The following is a 27033-nucleotide window of genomic DNA, read 5'->3' as shown; positions in this document are numbered from 1 at the left end:
AGGGATAGCGGGTGATAGAGACAAAAGAGGTCATAAGAAATGCGTTGAGAGGACAGGATATGAAGAGGGTACAACTCATATCAGCACGGCACGGCTTATCTTCTTCTGGAGTTATCAGATAAAAATATGAGGATGATTTTGAGGGTTGCATAGTAGGAGCCTCGAGGCAAAACCTCTGAGACTGCATTACATTCGCTGAAAAGCATAACAGCTCACTTACAAATGAAGCGGGTGCATTTCAGCTTTTTTAGCCCTCATTCAGAACTGTTGCCTGAAAGCTACTAATACAATATCACTTACTGATCTGCTCATATTCTCAGCATCATTAACTTCAAAATAGTTTATGTAAAGTATATTTGACAAAGCTAATTATGTCGTAAAGAAATAATTGTAATTAAATGCTTTAAATACATTTTAGGGTGTCAAATTTAGCATTTTAGCAATTTATGCACTTTAGCTCAATTGTGCTCGTCACAAAGCCCGTACAAAAGCCCGTATGAATATATAATACATATACTGAGTGCTGTAGTAGACAGCTTTCAGCACTTTCCCTCCAAAAAAGGTTTTATCGTACTAATTGTTGCCAAAAGGGGGCAATTTTAAGCAGAGAACTATTTCAGTCTGTGACATCAAATTACCTATTTCCCTCCAAATGACTTAATTTGCAGAGGTGCCATTCATTGCAATGTCACAGATCATTTATGTATGAGATTGCAATTGGTCAATTCAATTTGTTTTAAATCTACATAAAGTCATTTCATAGGCTCTTTCTGGGAGAGGAAAAAAGAAGTGCCGTGATCAGGCCAACAGAGGTGTTAATTATTTAACCAAAGGTATGCTCTAAATGCAAATCACCCCAAAAATGTTTAAGACATCAATAGCGCAAAGTTTTTGTGCTATTGATGTCATTTTTTTGATGTCATTTTTTTTTTAAATCTTTTACATCACAGCATTAGCATATTTCATTTGAAGCTCCTTATCTGAATTGGGAGGACTCTATGCTAAGCTAAAAATGTTCAGTCCATCATCTTCTAAGAAAGCTCAATTCAAGAGTAAGTTTGGTATTCAAAGTTACATCGGTGCAAAAGTCACGCTGCAATCCATGAATCACAGAGCAGCGGCAGCCACTGTCTCCATTACGGGGTGAGGAGGGGGGAAAAAACCACATCAAACACGATATCAATTCTATTCTACTCCTCTTCTGAGAAATGTTGCATCTTACCAGTGCCACTCTACAATAACACATCCATCATAATAACGGTAGCTAAAATGAAGAGGAGGGAGGAAAAAATAGAAGATGAGAAACAGAAAGATGTTAAAGATAAACACGACATAAGATAAAAAGGCAGGAAGTGAGTGCTAATCGAAAAAAATAAAAGCAAAGAGGGAGAAAGAGATACTCGGTGAAACAGAGATGAAACATTCATATTAAAACAAGGCAGTATGATGAAATCTGAACAAAAAACATGACATCAAGCCATAAAGAGAAACCAAATAGCAGGAAGATGAAACAAAAGAAGGCATAGCTCATTAAGCTAGGCTAAATTGACTTAATTAACCAATGCTATCATGATCATTAAAACCGGCTCACCTTGATAGATCATTAGAGGTAAAAAAGCATTGGATCTGAAAAGATCAGCAATGTATATAAAAGCCCACAGTAGCCTACACCTAATTCCAGTTTTCTGTGTGTGTTCATAGCGTTTCCTAATGGATGTTGGTGTAAAAACCTCATCAGATGAATGACGGCTGACAAAAAGCTGTACAGATCCATCCCTTTTTTTTTTTTTTTTTTACAAACGGCCAACACTGCAGAGTGTTTTCGAGTCGGTAAGGCTTGGGTTGAGGAGGTCAGTGGGTTGCTACATTTAGGAGAGCGCAGTGTTATAAATCACGTGACACTTAGGACCACAGCAATCAATATTTTTCCTGCAGAACCAACTACACAATGTATCTGGCCTTTGGAAAAATGGCCGATGTACATAAATGGTCACAAACTATGCTGGCGTCTTACTGAGTAGTAAGTAGTTACCTACTGCAAACTTTAAGATCAACTAAATCACATTGAATCATTTGTTGTTTTTACTTTTTAAAGCATTTTTGATCAGTGTTATAGTCAGCGATGTACTTGCTGGTAATCAGCAATCCATTTCCAGGCTGAGCAGTCTAGGCACAGGGTCTGTGTGGGCAGCAGGTGTCCTGCTTGTAGTTCTCCAAATATCTGAAACATGGCACATTTGTGCTTCATAGTAGATGTTCGAGATTGGCCGTGTGCCTCTCCTTACACATACTACGCATATGTCTTGGTGTGAACGTGCAGTAAATGTGCAGAATCTATTGTTTAAGCATGTCGGTTTCTCGAAGCAGATCTGCCTGTGAGCAGAATACATACTGTGAGATTGTAAGATTGGGAGGACACAGAAAGAGGCCATATGTTACATCGTTTAAAAATGAGCTGCCAACACAAATAACAAGAAACTCCTGAAACACTTGGAGAAATGAGGTGGCACTGATTGGCTTTCACCATGAAGCCGCTGCAGGAGGTGTCAAGTTTGGATTAAGTATAGAAACCTCGTTATAGCTTTGACAAAGGATTGCAGAATAAAGAGAAACGAACAAGGTTAGGCTTAGTTAGGTGAACATGCATTAGTCTGCACCAGCAACTTAATTTTGCATTACTAGATGCACTATTAAACTTACCCTGTGACACTGCTCATTGGAAATAATTCCCCTAACTCTAACAGCACTGTGCAAATGATATATCAAACCTAACAACAATACTGTGCGAATGCACGAGGAATTATACGTACATAGAGTCAGTGCTACTGAATGTGTTAGAAATCCAGTTATGCTATAACAGCACAATTATCTGGGACTAATGGATTAATGGATAGTTTTATTTGTCCTTACGAGGAATCTAGGATGTCAGTGATATTCAGTGACTTGCAAAATAACAGTAATGCAAAATGAGTGGGTCCATAGTTAACTTTTCCCAGTTTTGAGATGAGTAATTGAAGGAAGAATCCATTAAGGGTGGTAGACAAAAATTCATTAGCTGGTGAGAGGTTGCAAGACGGTGCCTGCTATTGCTAGGCGAAACTGGTCAAATGGTGCTGCACTGAAAACCTCTTTGCGATTGCTTTAGCTGCAAGGAGATATCCCTGGTCGCCTGTAGTTTGCATTGTAGACGGTTAATGGTCTGCAAACACTCACCAAATATGATACTATGTGGTTATAAAAAGTGGAAGGCAAGCTTTCTTCAAAGACAGGTTGTGTCTCAGGCAACTGCAGCAATCTGCAAGTGACCAAACCAAAAGTCATAAGGAGGTTTTTGGTGCAACACCCTCTTTGTGGCTAATCTCAAACCAAACCATCAGGGAATACACGCCGCCTCTGTAGCGTAAGCTAGTTGAGACTGGGATGTCCATTAACAAACAACTGTCAGCTACAAAGCAATGTGCTACAAGCAGATCACTTCCAACTTGGATGGGGCTTTACTCTTCACTCTTAACCAAGCTTAGTACTGATAGCTTAGCATAACTAAGTAGGGTAGCTTGTTAACCTTAGGATATATGTTAGCTAAACCACTGAAAATAGTAACTTCAATAAGTCCTCATAGCATGTAGCAGCTTATGTTTAACATTGGCTTTTAATGCAAAACACCAGAATAAGACTGCTGAGGTTAAACGTAGGAGGAACTGATGTAGGGTAACAGTCGGGAAACAAAGCTTCAAATCTAGGCAAATAATTTGCTTCGCAGAGTTCACAAAACTAGTCAAAGCTTATTATTGTCCAGGTTACATTTTTTTTGGCACCGCTAAGAAGCAGCATATAAAAACCACAGCTCTGAGAAATCCTGTAGTGAATTTGTGACCCTAGTGTGCCAATGTGAAAGCACATTGGCACACTAGGGTCTGCCGTGGCGGAACCAAAGGCTGCTGTATCAAGCCTGCTGAAGATTGTTTTCTTTTCTTTTCCTTTTTTCTTTTTTTAAATGTGTGTATCACTTGGTTGAGAGGAGCGGGGCAGACAGGGGCCACTGTGCTGAGACAACCGGTGATGTGATGCCATGAAAAAACCACCACAACACGGCCATAAAGCAGACTAATGTGTCCAGAGTGGCTTAAAAAAAAAGTGAGGCAGACAGCAAAAACAGAGCAGAGACCCTTATCGATCATAGCATACAGGCAGCAAAACAACTTTACACCATCTGTGCAAAGAGCCTGCCCTGACACCAGGTAGCTGGAGCTTACGTCAAAAGCAATGACCGAAAATGCTGTGTCACCCTACAGTGCAAATACAGAAACTTTCTGTGTGCGCATGAAACTTCTACAATCAAGTAATGAAATAATGCACCTAATGATGAATGAGACTAAAACATGTAAACAGTAGAGCAAACTACGGCCTATTATTTTTGAGAAACCAGAAGAGCATGTCTCAACAGGGGTGGGTGTCTTTTTACTATTTATATATACATATATATGAATTATGAGTTCATACAGACAGAATCTTTTGTGGCAAACATAATTACTGCGTGCAACACAAACACACACTAACAGTGTCGTAATCTCGTGCAGTAGAAGCAGCGGCCCTCATCTATCGTCTGGCGCCATGTGAACGCATGCAGTTTGATAACCATGGAGGAGCCTGAGGGGAAAACAGGAGGGGAGGTCTGATGTTAGGTACGTTTTGAGCCAGTGACATTTTTCGAGTTTACTTTTGGTCATCCTGTTGGCTCATTCCTTAATACAACTTAATAATTTATTACGTCTCTATTGCAAAATATCCTTTTATTCAATTTTCACCAGGCTTTTTTTTCTCAACACAAATTAAGCATTCACCTTACAGGACAACTGTAAGAAGTCATAACCGCCCAATGCAGCCTCAGGTTACTATACAACATGATTCATTAGCATAAAGCTTTAGACATGTTGCAGGTTGGTTTTTTTAATGTATTGTGCTTTGTTTTGCTTGTGTGCTTATGCATAATCATAGAGCATGTGTTGGGGCAGGAGCTGCTACATGGCAGTGCAGCGTTAGCATACAGGACCGTAGCTGATAAGACTGCCAACACTGCACCGGTAATACCAACTTGTAGCCTGGTCACAAATGTTCCCTTGCAAAAACATGTTTTGATTATGATTAAATACATCGCAAACACACAGCTGTGTTATGTATGCAATCTCAGTTGTAGTTAACTGTTTGTTATTATGGCCGACTGTTGTCTTGGAACAGATCAGGCAGTGCTTTGAGCTTGGCACTAGCTTAATTGCATGCAAGAGCATTCTCAAAAGAGAATAACTGCAGGTGGATCAATAAATTAGCTGTGTTCTCAAAAAATACAGGCGTGTCCTAACAGGAAAAATCACACAAAAAAGTTTGTGCTTTTGGTGTGATACTTGTTTATTTGCTCTTTTGTACTGTGTGTCTGCTCCCGATCGCACCAATTTCACCGTTTCCAAGCACTCGAACTCCTCCTTAAAAGACTATCTTATTATTTCACCGCAGCATATACAGCTATGGTAAAAAGAAAGTGCAGGCTAAACAACATGACATATTGCACTGTGACATTATTTATTTAGCAAAAACTAAGTCTTAATGCAGAAGCAGTGTGTGAAAAGCGAAACACAAACCCGTGATTCAATATCTTATAGAGCTAAGTTTAGCAGCAATAACTTGAAGCAATCATTTCCTGTGTGACGTTATCAGCCTCTCACACCATTGTGAAAGAACTTTGTTGTTTTGTAGCTGTGATTCAGTTCATTGAGGTTTGAAGGCATTTGGGGAGGACCTTAAGAGGACTGTTGAGGTCTGGACTTTACTGCGTTTTTCCCCTCCTTTTCAGCCATTATGTTGTAGATTTGCTGCTGTGCCTACTTGCATGAAATGAGCCAATATTCAGTCATACCATTACACTTTGGTATACAGAGAACTTCATGGTTGACTCAATGAATGCAAGGTTTCCAGGTATTAAATAAAAAATGATGATATGTCATGTTTTGGTGCATCGGACACCCCCGTGTAGGTGTTTTGCATTAATCATAACAATTAATGTCGGTCCAGGTTCAGCATTGAATGTGACCGATGTGCACTCAGGACGAAAAATCCCAAAAATGGGCCGGTTAGGATCAAGGTTAGGGTTAGGGGTTCGGATGTGATCGTGTCTAGGGTTATGCTAATGTGGTTGGGGTTGAGGTTTTGTGTGTTGGTGTTTCCACGTCGCAAAACTATGACATCACAACAACGTGACTGGTCACTTGCAATGTTGAACCTGGACCAACATCAGCTTTGATGATCCAGGAACAACACCAACGCAGAGATATCAGATCATGCATCATATTTTATATTTTATCTGAGGTTGTATTTAGCTAATGTAATGATTAGATTACTTGTGATTATGTCCGTATGCACGACTACTGAAAGTAACAGATACAGTGAATTTGTCCTGTAGTAAAGACATTTTATATCATATTTGAATAGAAATGTTTTTCCACCTTGGCCCTAGTTGCCTTTGCAACACCGTCATTCATCTCACCTGCAGACTAAGTGTTTTACCAGCAAAGAAAATCTTCACCTTTGTTATAGTCATAATTGTCCCAGAAGCTTTTACATTATCTGAAAGCAGCCAGGCATAAGAGGATAAACAGACTGAAACACACATAACGCACACACAAAATGAATATTCATCTATGCCGTGTTGACACCAAGATAACACCGGGTCGGGCCTGTCAGATTGTCTCCTGGCCTTTTCCTGCGCAGACAACAGTTTTCTTCAGATAATGATGGAGACGCAGCAGAATACCTGTTTGATTTTAACCCCATCTGACACAACCTTTCAATGTAATGGGAGGTGCTTACCTTGTAAGCTCAGATTTCCACACCCTTGGGTTGGGTGTTCGCAACCTTAAGTGCTTTTAATGAGGTTTTGAAATATCAAAAGGTGGAGGCAAGGCAAAGGGAACTGCTCGGAAACAGAGCCTTGAATACAAAGTACCACACAAAAGTTGCTCTTTAACCAGGGGTTCATTAAACCGAAGGAAAAGGGTGGAAAAAGTCAACTCGAGACGACTCATACGAGACACAATCGAGCTGTCGGTGAAAAAGCACGTTTGGTCGGAAGCGAGCCGAGCACGCTCACATGGAAACATTCTTTCCCTCCCGTAAAAAAACAAGCAGTGCTATTTCTGGGAGACTCTAATGGATATCTGGGTGATCTGAGTGCTCTTACTTGATGTTGTCCAGGCAACCAGAGTCTGGTTTCAAGATGGCTGTGTGATGGAACATCTTGTAGAGAGCGATGCCCAGAAAGATCACGTTGAGCTGGAAGAGAGAAACAGACGGATTTTTACGGGGGCAAGGAGAAGGGAAAGCGAGAGAGGCAGAGAAGAATGGGAACAAAGCCTGTGTGTTTCCCGTTACTGGTCCATTCATTTTAAATCAGGGCACTTTGTAGCACAAAGCTGGAACAGTGCGGCCAGACTCGGTTTCCCACTTTGCCAAACAGAGCGCAAAATCCTATGAAACCTCTATCGGACTAAACAGGGACCGGTGAGACGAGGCAGCTGCACAGTTGCACGGCGGAGCCTTTCATCTGACTTATTCACACTTGTCTCATCATATTCACACTTACAGGCTGCCATGGGGATTTACCGTCCTTTCCTCTTTGCATTTGGAAAAATAAATAAATGAAATTTGTGCAAACGAGAAAACTTTGAGCCTTTACGGCATCACAAGCTGCGGCAGACTTCAATGGTTATTCTTACTTCCTGTTTTTCCTGTTTCTGTTCAAAAAACAGACAAGTAAATAAAACTTAAAAAGAAAGTCAAGCACATCTCAGCGAGTTGAACTTTTGCTCCCGTGTTTGTCAAACACGCTGTAATTACAGAGGGAAATTAATTGGCGGTCTTATATCCGACTACTCGAAATATTTAAAAAAAACAAAACAATCCACATTAAGCAGACCGACTCTGGTCTGTCACTTTATTCGCATTTTCTCCGTTGAGTCAGTTAGAACAATAAGAAGAAAATGAGTCAGTTCTGGTCATGTGAGTTTGCTCAGAATGGCTCCCTCCAAATTACAGCAATTAGGTGGATTTCATTGGCGATTTGCAGGTAGCGTTCAAGCTAACGTAAGACGAGGAGAATTAAAAATTGCACCTTTGTCCAAACACTCGCCAAATTTTCAGGGGCAGAACTGGAACCGAGCCGAGGCCTTCTCTCCAACGAGATGGATATTCTTGTTTGTAAATCGGAGAGAGAAAGGAGTGAGTCATGAGGCACGCAGAGATGCATTGTGAATGATTACGCCAAACTGGAGCGTGAAAGTGAATTATGCATGTTTGGATTTGACAGCCGGATCGCGGCTGGGCAGCGAGAGATGCGTTTCTCAGGAAATAATCCTATTGGACAAGCATATTGTGACTTCTTTTTTTTTTTCTTTGTTGTTAAAGATATCTATAAGTTTTGTGCCAATGCCGGATATTTAGCGTCATGGCTGACTGGTGTTTTTGGAAAATTATGAGCGCATCTCTTGGTGACAAAGCAGTATTTTAGTGCTCGGCATTAGTGTAAATACTGAGATGAATGCGGGTCTTACATCAGATTTGGATCAATAAATGAGCTGTTTTATTGGGAGAAAATGAGGCCCTGTCCTAGTTGGAAAAGGCACAAAAAGCGTGTGTGTGTGCTTGCATACCACATACTGTACGCATCTATGTCCGGGGCTGAGCGTGTGCCTGCGAGGAAGAGATGGTTAGGGGAAAAAAAAGTAGTGGAGTAGGACTTGGAACGGGAACAAAATCAATCATAATCGCAGTGCGGATTACTCCAGCGCTGCATACTGAGCAGAGTTCGCTCTTTGTCCCTCTCTCTCTATCGCTCTGTATCTCACTCCCCCCACTACCCCCCAAAATCGTCTCAGCCGGCGACTGCGGCAGGGTGACAAACTCCAATATATTCTCTACACCCCTCATTCGTTTTTCTGGACGGCTCCGTGCCCGGCGGTGGCATGTATGCTCAACCGTGCAGAGAGAAGAGGGCGATGGGAGCTAGGAAAAAAACATTAAAAAGGGATCTCTGTGGACAATTTAAGCGACGACCTGCAGGCTAAGTAGGGTTAATGAGCAGAGGGGGGAGAGGTAAGGAGGGTTCGTGACGCTTACCATAATTATCAAGGTTGCTGGTCCTATGAAACTCCAAATGAAGTAGGTGTCCAGGCGAAGCCAGCAACTGAAAGAGACAGAAATAAGGTGAGCGGTGAGGGGGATTTGAAGTAAGAGAGAGGACGGGTGAATATGAGTTGAGTGGGCGGTTGGGGGGATTTGAGGTTAAAGCGCTATGCTCCTGCGCAGAGGATATACATCAAGTGGGAGTCTGAGAGTGACACAGAGGAATGGGTACTTCAAATCACAGATTGCCGCAAGTGGCCTAAAGAATTATGAGCACTGGAATTCGGAGGAAAGGGGAGCTTTCAGTGCCAGTGACAGCCATAACGACGTCCTTTCATTGCCAAAACATGTGCACAATTCAAAGTGAGAAAAGTCACGAACACGTTATGGATAAACCCACAAAGGAAGGTTGGAAACTACCAGAGTTTAGTTCTTTTCTTGTTCCACTCTGATTAAATTGCCATTAAGGATGATAATGTATGGAGATTTAATTAGTTCTCAATTGAATCCTAACTGTATCTTTCCAAAGGAATTGGATTGACCTTGACCCCGACAGACACGGCCGCACGCACGGTCCTGAAGCTCTCAACAAAGTGCCTTACGTGTTCGTGTTAAACCGCGGCGACTCCGTGCGGGACTGTTATAATTATGTCAATAATGAGATAAAGCTCTTTCCCGACCTCACGCTTCACATCAAAACATTGCGGGAAGTCAATTCTCCTCTCGGCTGAAGAAAACCGAACACGGAGCAGGAGCAGAAGGTGACAGCACTCCTTAAAAATGGCAAAAGAAAAGATACAGGAAAAAAAACATGATTCATGACCTGTGGTTGAATTATTAATCTTTTAATCTCCGCCGCAGCAGCAGATAGACGGCTCCATTTTTGGCCACTGCAAAATTACAGTCCATACAGCACTGTTGTCATTCGGGCTGACGGGGAGGGGAAAATGGAAGCGGCGGAGAATTCGTTTCAAATCCATTGAAGTTGGAGGTGAAAAATACACTTAAAAAATGTTTTTTTGTTTTCTTATATGGAGCGAAGGCGATGTCAAAGTCCATTTTTATTTTTTCATCCAAAAAACCCCCAAAATTGAGCATCTACAGTATTTACAGCAGTGCCCACAGACTTAGCTGCCACTTTGTGTGCATTCATTTTTTCTTCCTGTCTGAAAAAAATTTAATAAATATATTCGCAGACAATACTTTGAAATGAGAGAAAATACTGTATAACAAGTGACAGGACAAAAATCGACTGCTCCTTTGCTATTACCGGGACTTGATATGTCTCCCCTTCGCTCGTATCAATGGATGCGACGAGGCATCACAGAAAAACACATATGGACAGATAAAGCGGCGAGCAAACAAAAGCCCAACAACACACGGAGAACTCTGGCAGCTCATCAAAGCGCACGCTCTGAATGACTCTGTTATAAATTAAACTGAAGCTTCCATTGTTCCTTTCGCCTTCTTCTTCAGATCATAGAATGATTTAAAGACTCGGTAGGCGGCAGGAGCTGCAGGCTGTCATTTTGTTTTTGTTTTTTTCTTCCCTTTCCTCCTCTTACCTATCCTTCTCCACTTATGTCATGCTCGTGGTAGACGTTTGGAGCAGTTTTATCTTCCCCTCCTGGTGTGCTAGTTTTTGCACTACTCCTACAGTAAGTGAGCAATAACAAACAAACACAAAAAAGTGCCGGTGCGCCATTTAAAAAAACCCATGTTCATGCCAACAGCCTGTTCTGTTGCCACACCATCCTTAGAGTCAAGGAGCCTTACTCTTATTCCCCGAAGCAGGGACAGTAAGCCAATGACCAAACGGGTGAGAAAAGGCATGTGAGATACGTAGGCTAAGAAGATGAGTTAAATCACCTCTTCAGTGTGAAGTTCTGCAGCACTTTTTGCCTCAAAGAGTGATCTGTAACTTTCTGGAGTTAACAGAACTCCCACCGCGTCCAAATCACACGACCTACTTAAAATAAACTTAACTAAAATAAGCAGCTGAGCTAAACTATGTACCAGTTCTGAATCCTAACAGTGCAGTTATGTAGTTTTTATATGCAATTTGATGCATAGAAGAACCACAAAAACAGATAAAATCGACAAAATAACCAACACTTATGTTGCCTACGTTGTGGACACGTTACGCTAAATACTAAAGAAGCTCTTTACATATTTTAAGATTTGATAGTGAAACCATTAAACCAGGGGTGTCGAACTCCAGGCCTCGAAGGCCGGTGTCCTGCAGGTTTTAGATGTGTCCTTGATCCAACACAGCTGATTTAAATGGCTAAATGACCTCCTCAACATGTCTTGAAGTTCTCCAGAAGCCTGATAATGAACTAGTGTGTTGACCCAGGGTGAGATCTAAAGCCTGCAGGACACCAGCCCTTGAGGCCTGGAGTTCGACACCCCTGTGTTAAACTATTTCAAATAATACATATAAAAGCAAAACTGTTCTGAATCAGACAGTGTTATGTGTTTTGGATCATCTCAACAGACATTTGGGTTTCAGATATTTGTTTTAATTTGATAATAAAGAGCACCGTTTGCTACCAGTTGGTTGATGTTAAGCTTATTTTCAATTTGATGCCACAAATTTAGGCCAGCAGTATCAAGCTATCAAGAAACTAACTTTTCTATTTTTTTTAAAAAAAAAGGTACCTCATGAAGACGTGCAATTTTCTTTGAGAAAAAAATACAGAAACACATGTAGGGGAGTTTACTTCGTGCCGTCGATGTTATGTAAGCTGCCTTTGGCTACAGATGGATTTGCATGTTTGCCACACATTATACAGCCTTGAGGCGACATTTGTTGTGATTTGGCGCTATATAAATAAAATTGAATTGAATTGAATACAACGGATAACGTGATGCAACCCTCCCAACTATCTAGCCTTGGAATGGGAGTGGGAGTGCATTAGCTTGCGACTCTCTGATTTTCAGATTTAAATCGCTGGTCTTTTGCACGCAAGGCAAAGATATCATCTGCTACACCACGGAGCTCCTCGTATGGTCCATGTTAAGTACATATAACAAAGTCTGGACTTCTTTAAGTTGCTTGAAGACGTTTCACCTCTCATCCGAGAAGCTTCTTCAGTTCTAGGATCAAATGGGTCAACTCTCCACTTGAGAGTTGACCCAAGAACTGAAGAAGCTTCTCGGATGAGAGGTGAAACGTCTTTAAGCAACTTAAAGAAGTCCAGACGCTTTTCTTTCCAAGCTCTTTAGAGTACGATGACCTGGATGACTGAGAACCTTCACAGACTTAGCAAAGTCTGAATTCCAGTGCCAAGCAAACCCTTCCAGATCCAATTCTAGGTAAGCTAGCCTCATGTACCTTTTTCAATGGCACCATGACAGTGTTAATAACACATGTCTAAAAATATTAGCTGAAACAATTAATAATAAAGGCACTGGATTAGGCCATATTTGAGGCCAGATTAAACAGTTGAAGACTCCACAAGGCCCCGCTCATGATGTTTAACCTTTTTTCTGCACGTCCAATGGGATGAAAACGATTAACCAACGACTGTATGTAGATTACTGAATTACTTTAGCTAAGCACTGAGTCTACCCCTTAAATTTTGAGGTGGTGTGATGTATTACTTTCATTAAACTGGAGAAATCACACAGACTCGTGTCCTTATTTGCTGACCATTAAAGCAGCCTCCCTGGACGAGACGAGGGTTAACGTCTTGCTCAAGGGCACATTTGGGAGAGTAATTGCTCAAGTAGCTGGATGGAAACCCTACTCAGATCAGCTTTTCCTTTTCAATCTCGGACAGCTAGAATTCAAAAGCTAGCTTGACCTTCAGGCTGCTGTAGCGCTTTTTTTTTCATGTGTTGAGTTAATATGAATCGCTCGAGATCATTCATCTGCGGCGCCTGGTTCACCGCAACTTGTTGGATATCTCGACTCAAACGACACCACCCACGATAACGCCACCGCGGTACCAAAAATCAATTTGCAGCAGGACCACGCGCTATCCCCCACCTCCTGATCTTCGCCACGTGTCGCGCCTCGTCCCTTCCCCTCATCCTTCAATGGCTGCGTATAATTGTTCCACCGGTGGCAGGCTTTAATTATTCACATGATGCCAAGGCTCAGGCGGTGGCAGCTATCGCCTCATCCATCACTAAGAACTATTGCTCCACCAATCTACAAATGCGCCGTCTACCAGTTGCTTATGTGTGGAAGCCTATGTGTGCGAGCCGTTTATGATAAACATCAGAGAAGCAAACTGCTGATGCTGGTCTTCATTATTTTCAGATCGGTTTGAGATTAACTGAGAGGAATGGAGAGTGATCCTCCGCTTGGCACCGCTTTATAGACCACACTGCATTTCAGAGAGAAGAGCCAGGGAACCATATCTTCTGCAGCTCGTGTAGGAAAACACAAAACGGGAGTCTCCGTCACTCCTCATCATTTTGTTAATCTCCTCTCTCTCTGCCAGTCTCCATGTTCACACTCCCTCTCGCCTCCCCGCTGAACCTTTCTCGTCCTCTTTGGCAATTTCGCTCAAGACTCCAACTACAACAGCTCACCGTTTGCTCAGCTGAACTTTCCCAGAGTTAGCATTTTTCACTGTCAAAACAATGTCCATTCAGCAAAAAAAGGGAAACGCACTCAGCTTAAGTAACAGCTGAAGGATGAATGATAGCTATTGGAGTGTCATCTGTGAGATTATTAAAGCTCTTCAAACCAGCGCAAACACATACAAGGTGCTGGCAGTGTTTTTCATCACAGTCAGTGATTATATAGCGTTTTCATCGTTTCTTCAGGTTAGCGTTATTGGATCCAACATGCCGCATGAACATGTGGAAATGTTCTATATTGTGGGTTTTCACCTAGAAAAAGTTGGGGGAGTCACAACAGATACAATAATTCACAAAAGGAGCTGACAAAAAATGATGCATAGATAAAAAGAAATAAGAAAATATCCCAAGGCTTTGATCCCTGGTATAGAAAATTGGCTTTTGATAGAGGCTTCTTGATGGAAAAGCCATCAAGAAGATCAGAGGCCCTGATATAAGCATTTTGGCCAGCTTCATCTAGTTTTTTCCTCCTTTGGAGCCACATATTTGGAAGAGAGGATGGAGTTAGCAGCGAAGGCTGCCAAGCTTGGTTAGCAAGCCATACCTGTTAATCAGTGCAAGTCAAAGACTTAAAATAACATTTCACTCACTTTTGGATGGGCTGTTAATGATTTAACCGTCCAGCAGGCTACATCTAAAAGGCTTAAAAAACCAACAACACCAGACCAACAGGGTCTAGTTGAATTATATAAGATGACCATATCTCCTTGTGTCTGTGCGGGGTTTCTCTGGGTGCCCCTGCCTCCTCTCACAATGGCAATTTTATTTATATAGGGCATTTCATTATATGTAAACTCATATAATGTAAACTATGTAAAAGCTTAACACAGAAGATAAACATAAAAACTACTGCATAAGAGCTACTGAGTGCAGGCCTGTGTGAACAAGGTCGTCTGTATTTGAATGTTGGCAGAGGTGTAATTGACCTCAGGTCAGCAGCTTGTTTTAAAGAACAGGACCACTGATGACATGAGAGGTCAAACAGCGAACTTCAAGAATGTAGTGGAGGGGCAGAGAAGTCCAAATGCATGCAGTTAGTGGGGTTTGGTTAACTGGTGATTCATATAGGTTTGATTTTGAGTTGTCTGCCTCTGTGTGTTAGCCCTGCGACAGAGTGGCAACCGGTCCGGGGCATTCCCCGCCTCTCGCCCTATGACAGCTGGGATAGGCTCCACTGGATTGGCTTGGATAAGCGGGAGAAACAAGAGGAGGATAGATGGAAATACTTACTGCACGTGATATACACCCGTCATATTATGGAGGAAATTAGCTATAGAGCTCAAACCCATTTTGTCTACGATGTAAAATCAAGTGTTTCCCATGTCAAGTTCTGGATTTTATGGGTTGAGTAACTTTGGAAACGACACTTTCTGGCTTCATTTTTCAGCCCTGGAGGTTTTACGGCTTGGAAAACACCCACATCTGACAGGCCTCTGGTGTAAAAATAAGTCTTTGTATTAAGAACTGCAGTAGTTTTAAAGCTTAACATTAAATAAAATTACAAAATACACTGATCTGGATGTGTAATGGGCTTTATTTTTATATTGATTTTATCCCCAGAAAGACCTGCAGAATATTGCCCTCTCTTAGAAGCTGCCCATATGCAATAAATGATTAAATCCAAGCAAGAGTATTTTCCATTATGGTCTTAAAAAGATGTTAAAATATTATCTTTGTGGGAATTTCGTAAAGAAAGAAAATCCAATTCATCTGAAGAAATGTGACAGTTTTGCTCACACGCTCGCTCCACATGTACTCACACTCGATCAGTGCCGTAGCTGCGGTAGTCCACCGCAGCTGAAACGGCCACAATTAGCGCTGGGACCCCGTAGCCCACCAGATAGAAGTAGCGTCGCCGTGAGTGCTCGCTCTCAAACACCTCCACCAGCATGATGTAGAGCTGCACGCCCTCTAGGAACATCCACGTGAACGCTGCCAGGAAGAAGAAGTGGAGGAGGGCGGCGAAAACAGCACACGCAATCTGGGAAGGTTTAGTGGTGACAGAGAGAAAGAGAGAGCGGTAAATAGGGAATGGAAAAAACAAAACCAAAAAACAGACAAGCTTCACTCGCTCTTGGCTGTTTTACCAATTTCCTGAAAGATTTAAATGTCATGCTGCAAGGCACGGCAACTGTGGCAAGGTGTGCCGGCAAACGAGCAGCGTTTTTTGACCTCTCCGTGCTCGTACCTTTCTAACAATTAGCATTGCTAAGCTTTGTTTGGCTGAAGTGACTGGATGTTTGCCTGTGTGACTGGCAGAGGAAACGCTGCAGCTACTGAGCCCATGTGCTCTTGTTTGCTGCAGCTGGCATGGATGAAAGAGAAATATGAGGGAGTGAAGTCAGCAGTCCAAGAGCCATTTGAAGCAACACTATGGCCAGGTACGAGCAGATAATGTGCTTCCAAACTTTCCGAGCTGACAAGAGAGCTGTCCGGACCAGATGTGGAAGGCATAGATTGTCATTCGCATGTATGCACACGCCCACGCGCTTCTTAACAATAATAAGATACAGTACTTACATGGACTCATCTAATCATTGGCACAGTTGACCATAACTAGTGTATTTTGTCACTGAAATGGATTCAATTAAATTACTAAAAGGTTGAGTGGACATTAACTGCGGTCCAGGAGAGCGATCTTACAGCTGAGCTGTGAATCGTGCCCATAAAATGTTATAGAAGCAGGGGGGCTAAAAGCATTATCTTCAACTTCACAGGGAGTTGAGCTAAACTAGGAGGTTTATTTTAGTTCTGATAGCTTTAATGATATTTAAAGAGCAAAATATCAATCTGCTTTGATTGCTCGAGGCTAGAAAGTAAAGGCACTTCCTTTCTTTCTCTGCGAGACATCATCATTTTTCTGCACTTGTAACCCAGCCGTGAACTAGCATGGGAGGACGGGCTATTATGATATAAACAATGGCAATAAATAGATCAAATTATTACAAAGACTGTTTGCAATAATGTGCATTCCGGTGTCTGTGCCCCAGGAACGCAAAGCTAACTGTGTACTCTGCCTCATTAGCAAGTAGAAATGCCGTGATTGCGAGAAGCTGTTGGAGGAAATTAAAAAAAATCCCTCTGCCAACCTGTACACGTGTAATGACTCTGCATTTGTCTCCCGTATGAGTGTCGAGAACACACGCGCACACTTGAAGATGACTGTACAGTGACAGCAAGCCTCCACCTGCTACCCCAGCTGAGCTCTTGAGGAAAGTAATGCCATCCAAACTACAGTTATTATACTAGGAGGAGGTTTAGTGCATTGAACAGCTTAATCCAGATTAGTCTGAAGTGTTTGCAAATTGAAAAACTGCAACAGGAGGCTGGTTGTGGGGGTGAATGGATGAATTCACGCTGGCGAATGCATAATATAACAGCGATCGAGATATGAGAATGTGACAGCGAGTTGGCAGGTGTTGCTGCACGAGTATGTGAGTGCACTTTCAAGTATGTGTTTGCTTCGGCACAACCATAGGTGGGAACATTTGTTGAATAAGAAGCATCCGATTCTTTTATTTCGCTGTTTCGTCTCACCGAGCCCGGCAGAGGCTGAAGAGTCCACGGCCACTGACACTCGCTGGGAAGCGGCACTCACAGCACCACAGGACGCCAAAGGTTATATTTTCTCAAAACATTTTAGGCTCTTAAAACTGGGAAGAAGACAGTGGACGTACCTCACCGGCGATTCATCGAGGCAATTTAAATGCATCGCTCCGGTTTTACAGTAAGAGTGGCTTTTAGCTGTTTGAATCACTTCTACCTGAATGCCTCCATGGACTAGGAGATGGCAGACACATTCGCATCAGGCAGGTTTTCCACTTTTAAAGGTACGTCTATCGGCATATTTAAAACCGATAAACTGAGGAAACTGGTTTCAGTGTTTGAGGAATTAGATGACCTTTTGTTCATAAGAAATTCTGGGAACAACAACACCAACAGTCATCTCAACGTGCTTTATACTATAAGGCAAATACTCCAGAGAAAGCACTTGGCGACGGGTGGGGAGGAAGAACTTCCCTTTAATAGGAAGAGACATCTAAGAGAACAAGAATGAGGGAAGAGCAGGCATTTGATGTTGCACCTCAGTGCTTCAGTGATAATGTGAAGTATCGGTCGTAAGAGTTCGTGTCCGCAGAAACACACTGGCTTTGAGCCACCCTTCATTTCTTTATATTTTACAAGGAAAATGGGAAATGGCTGAAGTGACTTATTGAAACATACATGGAAATACAATATACAAGGCAAAAGCAGAGTCTATAACTCTATAAAGCCTGAAAGTCAATATCCGGTATGGCTCACCTTTATTCTTCAACAGAGAAGGAAAACTATTAGTCAAGCTTTATTAATATTTCTTTAAGTAGACTTCAGGAATAGTTCTCCAGGCTCCTTGAAGGTCAAAGCTCTTCTTTGGATGTTGGCTGCCTTTCTTCTGTTGTCTGTCAAAATGATCCCACACTGCTTCAATAATGTTGAGGTCCAGGCTATGGGGAGGCCAATCCATGACTGATAGATGTATCAGTCATAGTTCCAGAGATAGTTCCAGGTTCTATCCAGGTATGCTTTTCCTCCATTGGCTGTGTTTTTAGGATCAGTTCTAGATGATCCCAAAATTTGGGGATGCTTTCCAGATAGCATTTTAAGTTGCAGATGGATTTCTACATTCATAATTCTATTAGTTTTTTATAAGATGCCTAACAACGCCGACGGAAATCATAACAGAGCCTACATCTTGTTTCACACATGCCTATCTATGATACAAAACTGCTCCTGAAAATCCTCAGCAGGGTCAGATGCATCTCTCAGGCCCTCTTCATCAACTGTTCATCAACTGACAGTTTATTTTAGGCCTGACCAAGTGGTGGAAAAACTTTTAAATACCCCCAAAGTCAGGCGAAATATTGTTCAGAAATGAGGGGTGGCTCAAGACCTTTGCAGAGTACTGTTGCTACCTGTGCTTGGCTATTAATAAAACTTGTCGCCTACAGTGTGAACACTGGAAATTTGAACAGAATGATAATTATGTACAAGATGAATACAATCTTCCCACCATCACACCAAATTCAACATCATTGCTCACTTATTACACAAAACATAACTATCGATTATAAACATTTTGAAATATCTTATATTGATCATTGATGCGTCCTAGCTTGATCTGCATTCTAACTGCGAGCACACAACAAAGAAATAAAGCAACGTTGTGATAATCTTACCGGCTGGTCACCCCGATTTATCCCCACCAGAAAGAGGGACTCGGCAATGAACAGACTGATGCACAGGTTTTTATGGATGGTGTTGCGATCGCTCTGGAGGCCACGGAAGAAGCAGAAGGTGAAAAGGCTGATGAGCAGGCAGACCAGCGACAGGAGGATGCCAACCCAAGTAATGACGTCTAGAAGCATTTCGTGAACAGGGTCGGTGTTCTGCAACAAAAGTGATGAGAGAAACCGATAAAACCAAGGCCAGTCCACTGTTGGTCATGTCATCAAAGAAAAAAACAACACAAAACAAAGAAATTTTGAGTTATTTTTCACCTTCAGGAGAAGCATTTTGATGTTTGCCAAGACCGCTTCTTTTATATCAATATAAATTTTACTGGTAAAGGCAAGACAAAATAAATCTGTGGTAAAAACAACAATAACCATGAATACCAGCGACAATCCTGAAGCTTTTATTTTCATTATTGTTTCGTGGGGTAAAGTGCATTCACTCCACCAGCCAATAAACCACTACCCATGAGCCACAGGTGGCTGAAATGAATCATGAATTAGTCAGTGTGAATCAATTTAAAATGCCCCCCCGTTGTTTCATTTTGGTCGGGCAACAAAGTGAAACAAAGTGAGCCGCGAAAAGGGCCACAGGTGTCATAGACCAGCACAACAGGAATTCAATCAAACCACTACATGGTCAATGACTTTCACTGTTGCTTTTAGATAATTTTCCCTTTTCACAAAGTAATTTGCCACCACAGCCAGTTTTGGGCACTAAAAAGCCGTATGCTGACAGTAAATTCAGGCTTTAGCGGTAGAGATAAGAATCAACAGTTATTCTCCTGTAGTCACGAAAGGGAATTTACATCAGCACATAAAAGGCAAGTGCACATAAGGGATGATTGGACAGCAGTAGGAAAAGGTAAAGTCGACTAAAACCGCAGAATCTGCAGGATGGTTGAGTTATTTGGTCTCAGTTAGAACCCGACATGACGAACCAAAAACCCAAACAAACCGGTGATGCCTCAAACACTTCTCAATAACGTCCCAACCGTTGCATTTATTTAATTTATTTCCACATAGAGTCAGCTGTAACACCTGACACACTGAAACATTTAGCTGAAAGTTAGTTAAACGTAATGGACAAATGGCTAAAACAGCTAACGGTAGAGGAACATTATCTTCTTTCATTCCAAACTCTGTTCACTGGTATTTCATTTCAATTATAACCATCTACTAAGAGTGAAAGCTAAATAATGTACCATTCAAAATCCCATTAAACAGACTCAATTGAAACATAATGGTCAGTGCTAATAAAAGCATGCTAACAAGGCCGATGGGCCTTGGAGCAATGTTGTGAGCCGTGGCTCAAAAGATACAGCATCTAACAAAGCCCGCATGAGTGATTTCCAGTGCAATCCCATCTGGAATCAGGAGAAGGAAAATGCCATTATTCTGATAACTCCGCTACCAGCGAGGAGAAGCAGACTTTCCAAAAACAGACACCATCTATATGTAAAGCGTGTGGTTCAGAGAGCAACATCTTGATTTAATAACTAAACATAATTACTGCATCAAAACATAACGATCAGCTACTGCGGCTTCTATATTTCCCGAAGGGATTGTCCTCTTTCTCGGGACTGCCGGGCATTGATTCAAAAATAAATAGAGGAGGGGATAAAGTGCAAGTTTGAAAGGTGGGCTGTTAATTTAAAAGAAATCTGCCAACCTCACAGCCGGCTGTCGCTCCTGACCGGGGTCAAAAAAATGTCTGGGTGGAACTTTTGAGACTTAAGGATTACATCTGAATGCTAATGAAGATCAAACGGGCATAATTTTAAATGTCACTTACATTTAAGTGCAGACGGTAAATTTGCATTGATGGGCTGTTAACAAGACCACAGCTAAAAACTAAGCCAACTGTGAAAGCACTGACATTGTATATAACAGCACTATACATTGGCCTGCAGCAAATAAACATATGACTTCGAGCTACAGCGCAGCAAGTAAATATTTGCATACACTGAGCGATCACCCTACAAGAGGCATATGCCTAATACGTCTCTCAGATGAGTCTCAAAACCGAACTTTTCGAGCACGGTCAGCAGAAGAGTTCGAGCCAGGATGGGGGTCACAGACCATCTTCTGAGTCAGGTAAGGCTGAGGAAGCTTAGGTGATGCAGAATCACAAAGAAGCCTTGTTTAGTAGCAGCTCAGCTAATACTAGCGGAGAGGGGAACAGATGCTGATCATTAACAGGCTCTGGTACAATAACAGCCGCAGTGCTCCTTGAGTCTGGGGAGAGCGCTCTTTTGATTTTCCTGCCTGATGAGCCGTTGTGTATATGTTGGAGGGGTGGATTGGGGGAGGAGTGGGGCTGGCAAGATGTTGTATACAGGAGATGTGTATGTGTGCGTATGAAACTAAGGCTGATTTCCTTATACTTTAGAAGGGCGCTTATGCAGAAGGTGTCAACAGATGCCGATGTTTGCGCTTGCATGCTCTGCGGTGTGCGGTGCGTGTGACACATTAGTCTTGTTTTCAGCCCGACGTGCGACAGAGCCGCCGATGCAGTGTGTGGTACCGGCCATGTTGCATTGCGAGAGGACCCCGAGGTCTCCTGGGCTAGCTGGCTGTGCAGCGACTGCAGCCTCTATCCATCACAATCTCACCTTCAATTGAAGAGGGGCCCGGTCAGAGAGGAAGAAACAGCAAAAGAAGAAGAAGAGAGAAAAAGAGACATAGCTATAGAAACAGAGAGTAGGAGCCGGGAATCTATCTACACCTGGGTGATGGATTTACTGCGGGATGATTTCTTTGTTCTGGGAGGTGGATGATGACTGAGATGTCGCCAAACACAATGTCTCTGCTGAAAAGTTCCTTTTACTGCAGGTGGAGGGGGGGTCTGCCCAGGCAGGGTGGCAAATGATGTGATCTACAGTGCCTCTGCGCCTAGCCTTACAACAACAAGCCGGCTTGATGGGACTCCATGTAAGAGTCTCTAAAGTGGGCAGACGTAATTTACTCTGAAATTTACTCACTGCGGCGCAAGGGCGGCCCGGTTGTACGGCGTCCATGTTACTTAACAGGGCGACGCACATTTGTGCACATTCGATTTGTCCTCCAATGTTTTTCTGCCCCACATTTTTCTTTTATGTCTTAAACACACACGCTTTTTTCATTCCAGACAGACCACCGGGTGCGCACAACACAAAATAAGGTTCGAGGGAGCTCTAGCAGTGTTACAAGAAAGAGCACACACAACAATGCATTGGTAATAATGGCGGGGCCGTCTTAACTTGACGTCACACCACATGCGCTTAATTATGATGACATTATTAAGCGCCGAGTCCCTCACATTTTTTACCCTCTGTGTTTTTATACACCGCTTTGTATTTAATCATTAGTTATTCTCCTCTGACTCTTTTCCACAGTGTGTCTTGAGTCCTGTCTCCCTCCCCTCACCCCTAAACTAGTCGTGGCAGATAGCTGCCCCTACCTGAGGCTGGTTTTTCTGGAGCTTTCTACCTGTTAAAATTGAGTTCTTCCTTCCCACTGTTGCCAAGTGCTTGCTCAAAGGGTTTGCTTGATTTTTAGTTTTCTCTATGTGTTATTGCAGGCTCTTTACCTCACAATATAAAGTGCCCGGAAGGGACTGTGGTTGTGATTTTACGCTATATAAATAAAACTGAATTGAATCCTGTGTCAGAAGCCGGAAACCAGTCTCGGAAATGATGTGGAGGAGGTAAGGAGCAGTGACAAGAGCAGAGTGTCAATCCTTCATACCTCAAATAACCGCTCTTACTGTGGAGCCACGAAGCCAATCCAATTAAAATGAATAAATCTCCACATATGCCTCCAGAGCTGGGCTCTGACTCATGAAACGCAGTCAGGCAGGGCAGACAGTTGCGCTATGGGGTAGTGGCCCCACTGCGGGGAGTCATGTGACAAGTTCACCTACGGTACGACCAAGGATTTATGATCTGCACGGGGATGAGAAACAGTTGCGGAGAGGGCATATGAATCAGGGCTCTCGGCAAATTCGTCACATTTAAAAGGACCGGGAGAGAGAGAGGGGGAGAGAGATTCCGGCTCGCGTAGCGGGAGTTGACATTCAGCACGTGCACCGAATGTCACACTGTGTTCTAGGCTACAATAACTATGATATAACGTCCAAGCGTGACTTTGAGTTGCTATGGAAGTTAACATGGTTTCTCTCCTCTCCATCTGCGCCTTAAACATATAAATAGATTTATTTTGAACCACAGCTCTCTTGTACAGTGCTGTACCATACTTTCTTTGTTGCACTATAAAATACACGGTGAACCTTGGCTGCATCATCATAGTTACTGTCTGATGGTGTAAGCATGGAGATGTTCTATAATGACAGTGATGAATGTTGCCTAAATATCACCCTCTCCATCATCCAGTGGGATGTGTCACTGATTTATACTTACTGGTCTGTTGGGAATAGTGGCACTTACTACTATCTCAATGGCTCACACGGGCTTATCCTAGCACATACATTTACTACGGAAATAATGGCCTACAGGTCTATATTCTTTGAGCTGGGGTGTTTAAGCCTATATTAAAAAACTTCTACTTTGCATTTACCACTAGCAAGCAGATGGTTACATATTAGCATAGCGAGTATGGGGGATGAGCGTTAAATTTATCCTTAAGCAGAAGTTAATGTGATTGTTCCTGATTGGCGGAGACAAATGCAGTCATATGGCAGGAAAAACACTGAACACGGACCAAACTTCAGTCGAGAGAACACCTGAGACCAGGGGTGTCGAACTCCAAGGCTCGGGGGCCGGTGTCCTGCAGGTTTTAGATCTTACCCTGGGTCAACACATCTGAATCAAATGATTAGTTCATTACCAGGCCTCCGGAGAACTTCAAGACATGTTGAGGGGGCAGTTTAGCTATTTAAATCAGCTGTGTTGGATCGAGGACGTATCTAAAACCTGCCTGGAGTCTGACACCGCCGGTCTCGGGTGTTCTGTAGACTGAAGTTTGGTCGATGTTTAGGGTTTTTCCTGCCATATGACTGCATTTGTCTCTGGCCATCCAGAACGCCTGAGACTATCCATCCAGTACACAAGGTTAGTCATTAATCTGCTGCTGCATGGTTTGGATAACTCACGATTGAAATCTTAATTAGCCTCAGAGTGACTCTTTTCTTAAGCATTTAAATATTTGGTGTCTGGTAAACTTTGAGCCCATTGGCTGCAGTTACATCATAAGGTTTTAAAAACTGAGCTTAAAGATGTGTAGCACATGGACAGGGCTAATAAAAAGTCAGTTTTCAGGGGCTTGTTTATACTAACTAGAATAAGATACAGAGCGCTACAACACATTAAAGAGCTAACAGCTTTAATGAACGCAGCAGGAGCTTGGAGTCAGAAGCAGGCTGATACGTCATCGCTTAGCAAGCGGAGGAGGAAATCTTCAAAAATATGTATAAAGCAGATTCTGATGAAACAGTTGCCACCAATCGTATGTTGATTCTTCAAAAGTGAGACCAACTGACCTACTAGATTGGTTTATACAACAACAAAGCAACATGTAACCGAAAACCAACTGGAGCCGCCAGTGCTAACAAGTACTATGGCGGTCAGATGATTCATTTGAAATTTTAACGGGGTGTCCAAGCTCAGCGCTCCTATGAGAAACAGCTAAACCCTGTCTTCTTTATGAAGTTGAGTAGAATGAATTTGTTAATTGCGGTGAATGTCTTGAGGCTCAGTGAGGGTTACATCTCAAGGTTAGAGTTATCCTTGCGAAGTCTCATCAAAGTAAACTCATTTGCGTCAATTCCTCCAAAAGCTTTTCTGCAATCGTTCTGAAAAGATACAAGAGACGCGTAATCTCTCACACGCAGATGCCGTCTGTGAGAACGCTTTTAATTTGTTTATGTGGCCAACGGCGTTTCTCTGCTCGGATTGCAGAATCAGTCAAAGGAATCAGCTCTGCACTGACAGCGCTCGATGCCCTTGTGATAATCTTAGTCGCAGCTACCCGTTTCTCCCATTTCTGACATATACGCTGCGTGTTAACTCCTTAAATCACGGAGGCCTTAATTTAGTTCATTGAGGAGAGCTAATTTGGAAGAACTGAACATGATTTATTAAGACAGAGAAATTAATTAATCTTTTTGGCGATTAGACTCCGATGACCCATCGTGGTAGAACAGAAACCCAACGGTGACTGGAATTAGGGCACTTGGTTGGTCTAGACGCTGGTGGTGGTGAAGATGGAGATGGAAGTTTGGATGAGTGACATTGGTTAAATGGAGATTGAGAGGAGGTGGGTTGCAGGAAGAAAGTATGAAAGGGAGAATTATGGAAGAGCATTGAGATTTAAAGTAAACAAAGTGGAGGCTGATTGGCTCAAAGAAGGTAGACAAGAAGGTGATGGGACTAAAGCAATGATGCCAGCACTGAGTTTGACAGTGTGGCAAGAAAGAAGTGATGTGAAGAATTGACTGGCAGCAGATGACTGACTACAAGCTTCATTTATTATAGGCGCGCAACTTCATAAAATTATCAGTTATTATCATGTAATTGTCTCTTAAAGGGGAGCTCATCTGTGTTTTCCAATTCCCCTTGTAGCCTATAACAACCGTGGATGCTCTTACTGACAAGACAGAGGAGACGTGTGAAACTAAGGCTGATTTCCTTATACTTTAGAAGGACGCTTATGCAGAAGGTGTCAACAGATGCCAATGTTTGCGCTTGCATGCTCTGCGGTGTGCGGTGCGTGTGACACATTAGTCTTGTTTTCAGCCCGACGTGCGACAGAGCCGCCGATGCAGTGGGTGGTACCGGCCATGGTGCATTGCGAGAGGATCCCGAGGTCTCCTGGGCTAGCTGGCTGTGCAGCGACTGCAGCCTCTATCCATCACAATCTCACCTTCAATTGAAGAGGGGCCCGGTCAGAGAGGAAGAAACAGCAAAAGAAGAAGAAGAGAGAGAAAGAGACATAGCTATAGAAACAGAGAGTAGGAGCAGGGAATGTATCTACACCTGGGTGATGGATTTACTGCGGGATGATTTCTTTGTTCTGGGAGGTGGATGATGACTGAGACGTCGCCAAACACAATGTCTCTGCTGAAAAGTTCCTTTTACTGCAGGTGGAGGGGGGGTCTGCCCAGGCAGGGTGGCAAATGATGTGATCTACAGTGCCTCTGCGCCTAGCCTTACAACAACAAGCCGGCTTGATGGGACTCCATGTAAGAGTCTCTAAAGTGGGCAGACGTAATTTACTCTGAAATTTACTCACTGCGGCGCAAGGGCGGCCCGGTCGTACGACGTCCATGTTACTTAACAGGGCGACGCACATTTGTGCACATTCGATTTGTCCTCCAATGTTTTTCTGCCCCACATTTTTCTTTTGTCTTAAACACACACGCTTTTTTCATTCCAGACAGACGCCCGGGGAGACCGGCGTCTACACAGGGAGCAACTAGCAACAACCAGAGACCATGTAAGTGACTGACATTCTGCTACGACGGGCCAAATAAAGGCTGGAGAAATGAGCAAAAATAAAACAACTGAGAATGAAAGTGATACTGCTGACTGACACAGGGCAGGCTGGTAAATATATTAAGGGGTCAACCGGAGCCTAGTGTGTGTGGTAGCATTGGGTGGTCATCTACAAAGTGATACCCAGTGAACAAATCGCTTACAGTGGACTATGGAAATAAGCATTATTGGTCCCCTTTTGGGAACATTTGACCAGAAGCACTAGAAACAGTTGGGCCTCTGCGTGCTGGCTTGCTCATTTTCTTCAGTGATTCAGAATGCACAATATCTGAATTAATCTAAGGAACTAATTGACTTCAAAAATAATGAATCCCAATGTGAGACAGTCTGGAATTTAAACTGCTGAGAGTGTCTACTAACCACACATACTGTTCAGTAGATTCCAGTGGTGGATACAAATTTACGTTGACCACACTCATCATGGTCAAGTTGAGCGTGATTACAATGTGTCACTCTTAGAGTAAAAGAGTGCACATGTAACAAATGCTTGGCCTAAAAGGAGTGAC

At 42.7% G+C, this 27033-nt stretch overlaps 1 protein-coding gene across 12 annotated transcripts in view; it reads right to left on the bottom strand.

Annotated features, from left to right (window-relative positions):
- LOC146521807 (adhesion G protein-coupled receptor L3) overlaps positions 1-27033 on the bottom strand; it is a 281489-nt gene that overhangs the window by 28301 nt on the left and 226155 nt on the right. For 7 of the 12 annotated variants that reach the window (XM_085144243.1, XM_085144224.1, XM_085144236.1 and 4 more), the window contains 5 exons: positions 18981-19190; positions 15525-15745; positions 9163-9229; positions 7229-7320; positions 1223-1264 (listed from right to left, as the gene is read on the bottom strand). In XM_085144243.1, coding sequence (XP_085000369.1) covers positions 1223-1264; positions 7229-7320; positions 9163-9229; positions 15525-15745; positions 18981-19190 — 632 coding nt within the window. The remainder of the gene's footprint in view (positions 1-1222; positions 1265-7228; positions 7321-9162; positions 9230-15524; positions 15746-18980; positions 19191-27033) is intronic. The other 5 variants (XM_085144245.1, XM_085144251.1, XM_085144263.1 and 2 more) reach the window with 1 other exon arrangement.

Source organism: Neolamprologus multifasciatus, chromosome 3 (genome assembly GCF_963576455.1).
Source record: "Neolamprologus multifasciatus chromosome 3, fNeoMul1.2, whole genome shotgun sequence".
NCBI classification, from domain to species: Eukaryota; Metazoa; Chordata; class Actinopteri; order Cichliformes; family Cichlidae; genus Neolamprologus; species Neolamprologus multifasciatus.
Note: the sequence above shows the minus strand (reverse complement) of the source record. Positions and strands in the feature narration are given on the sequence as shown.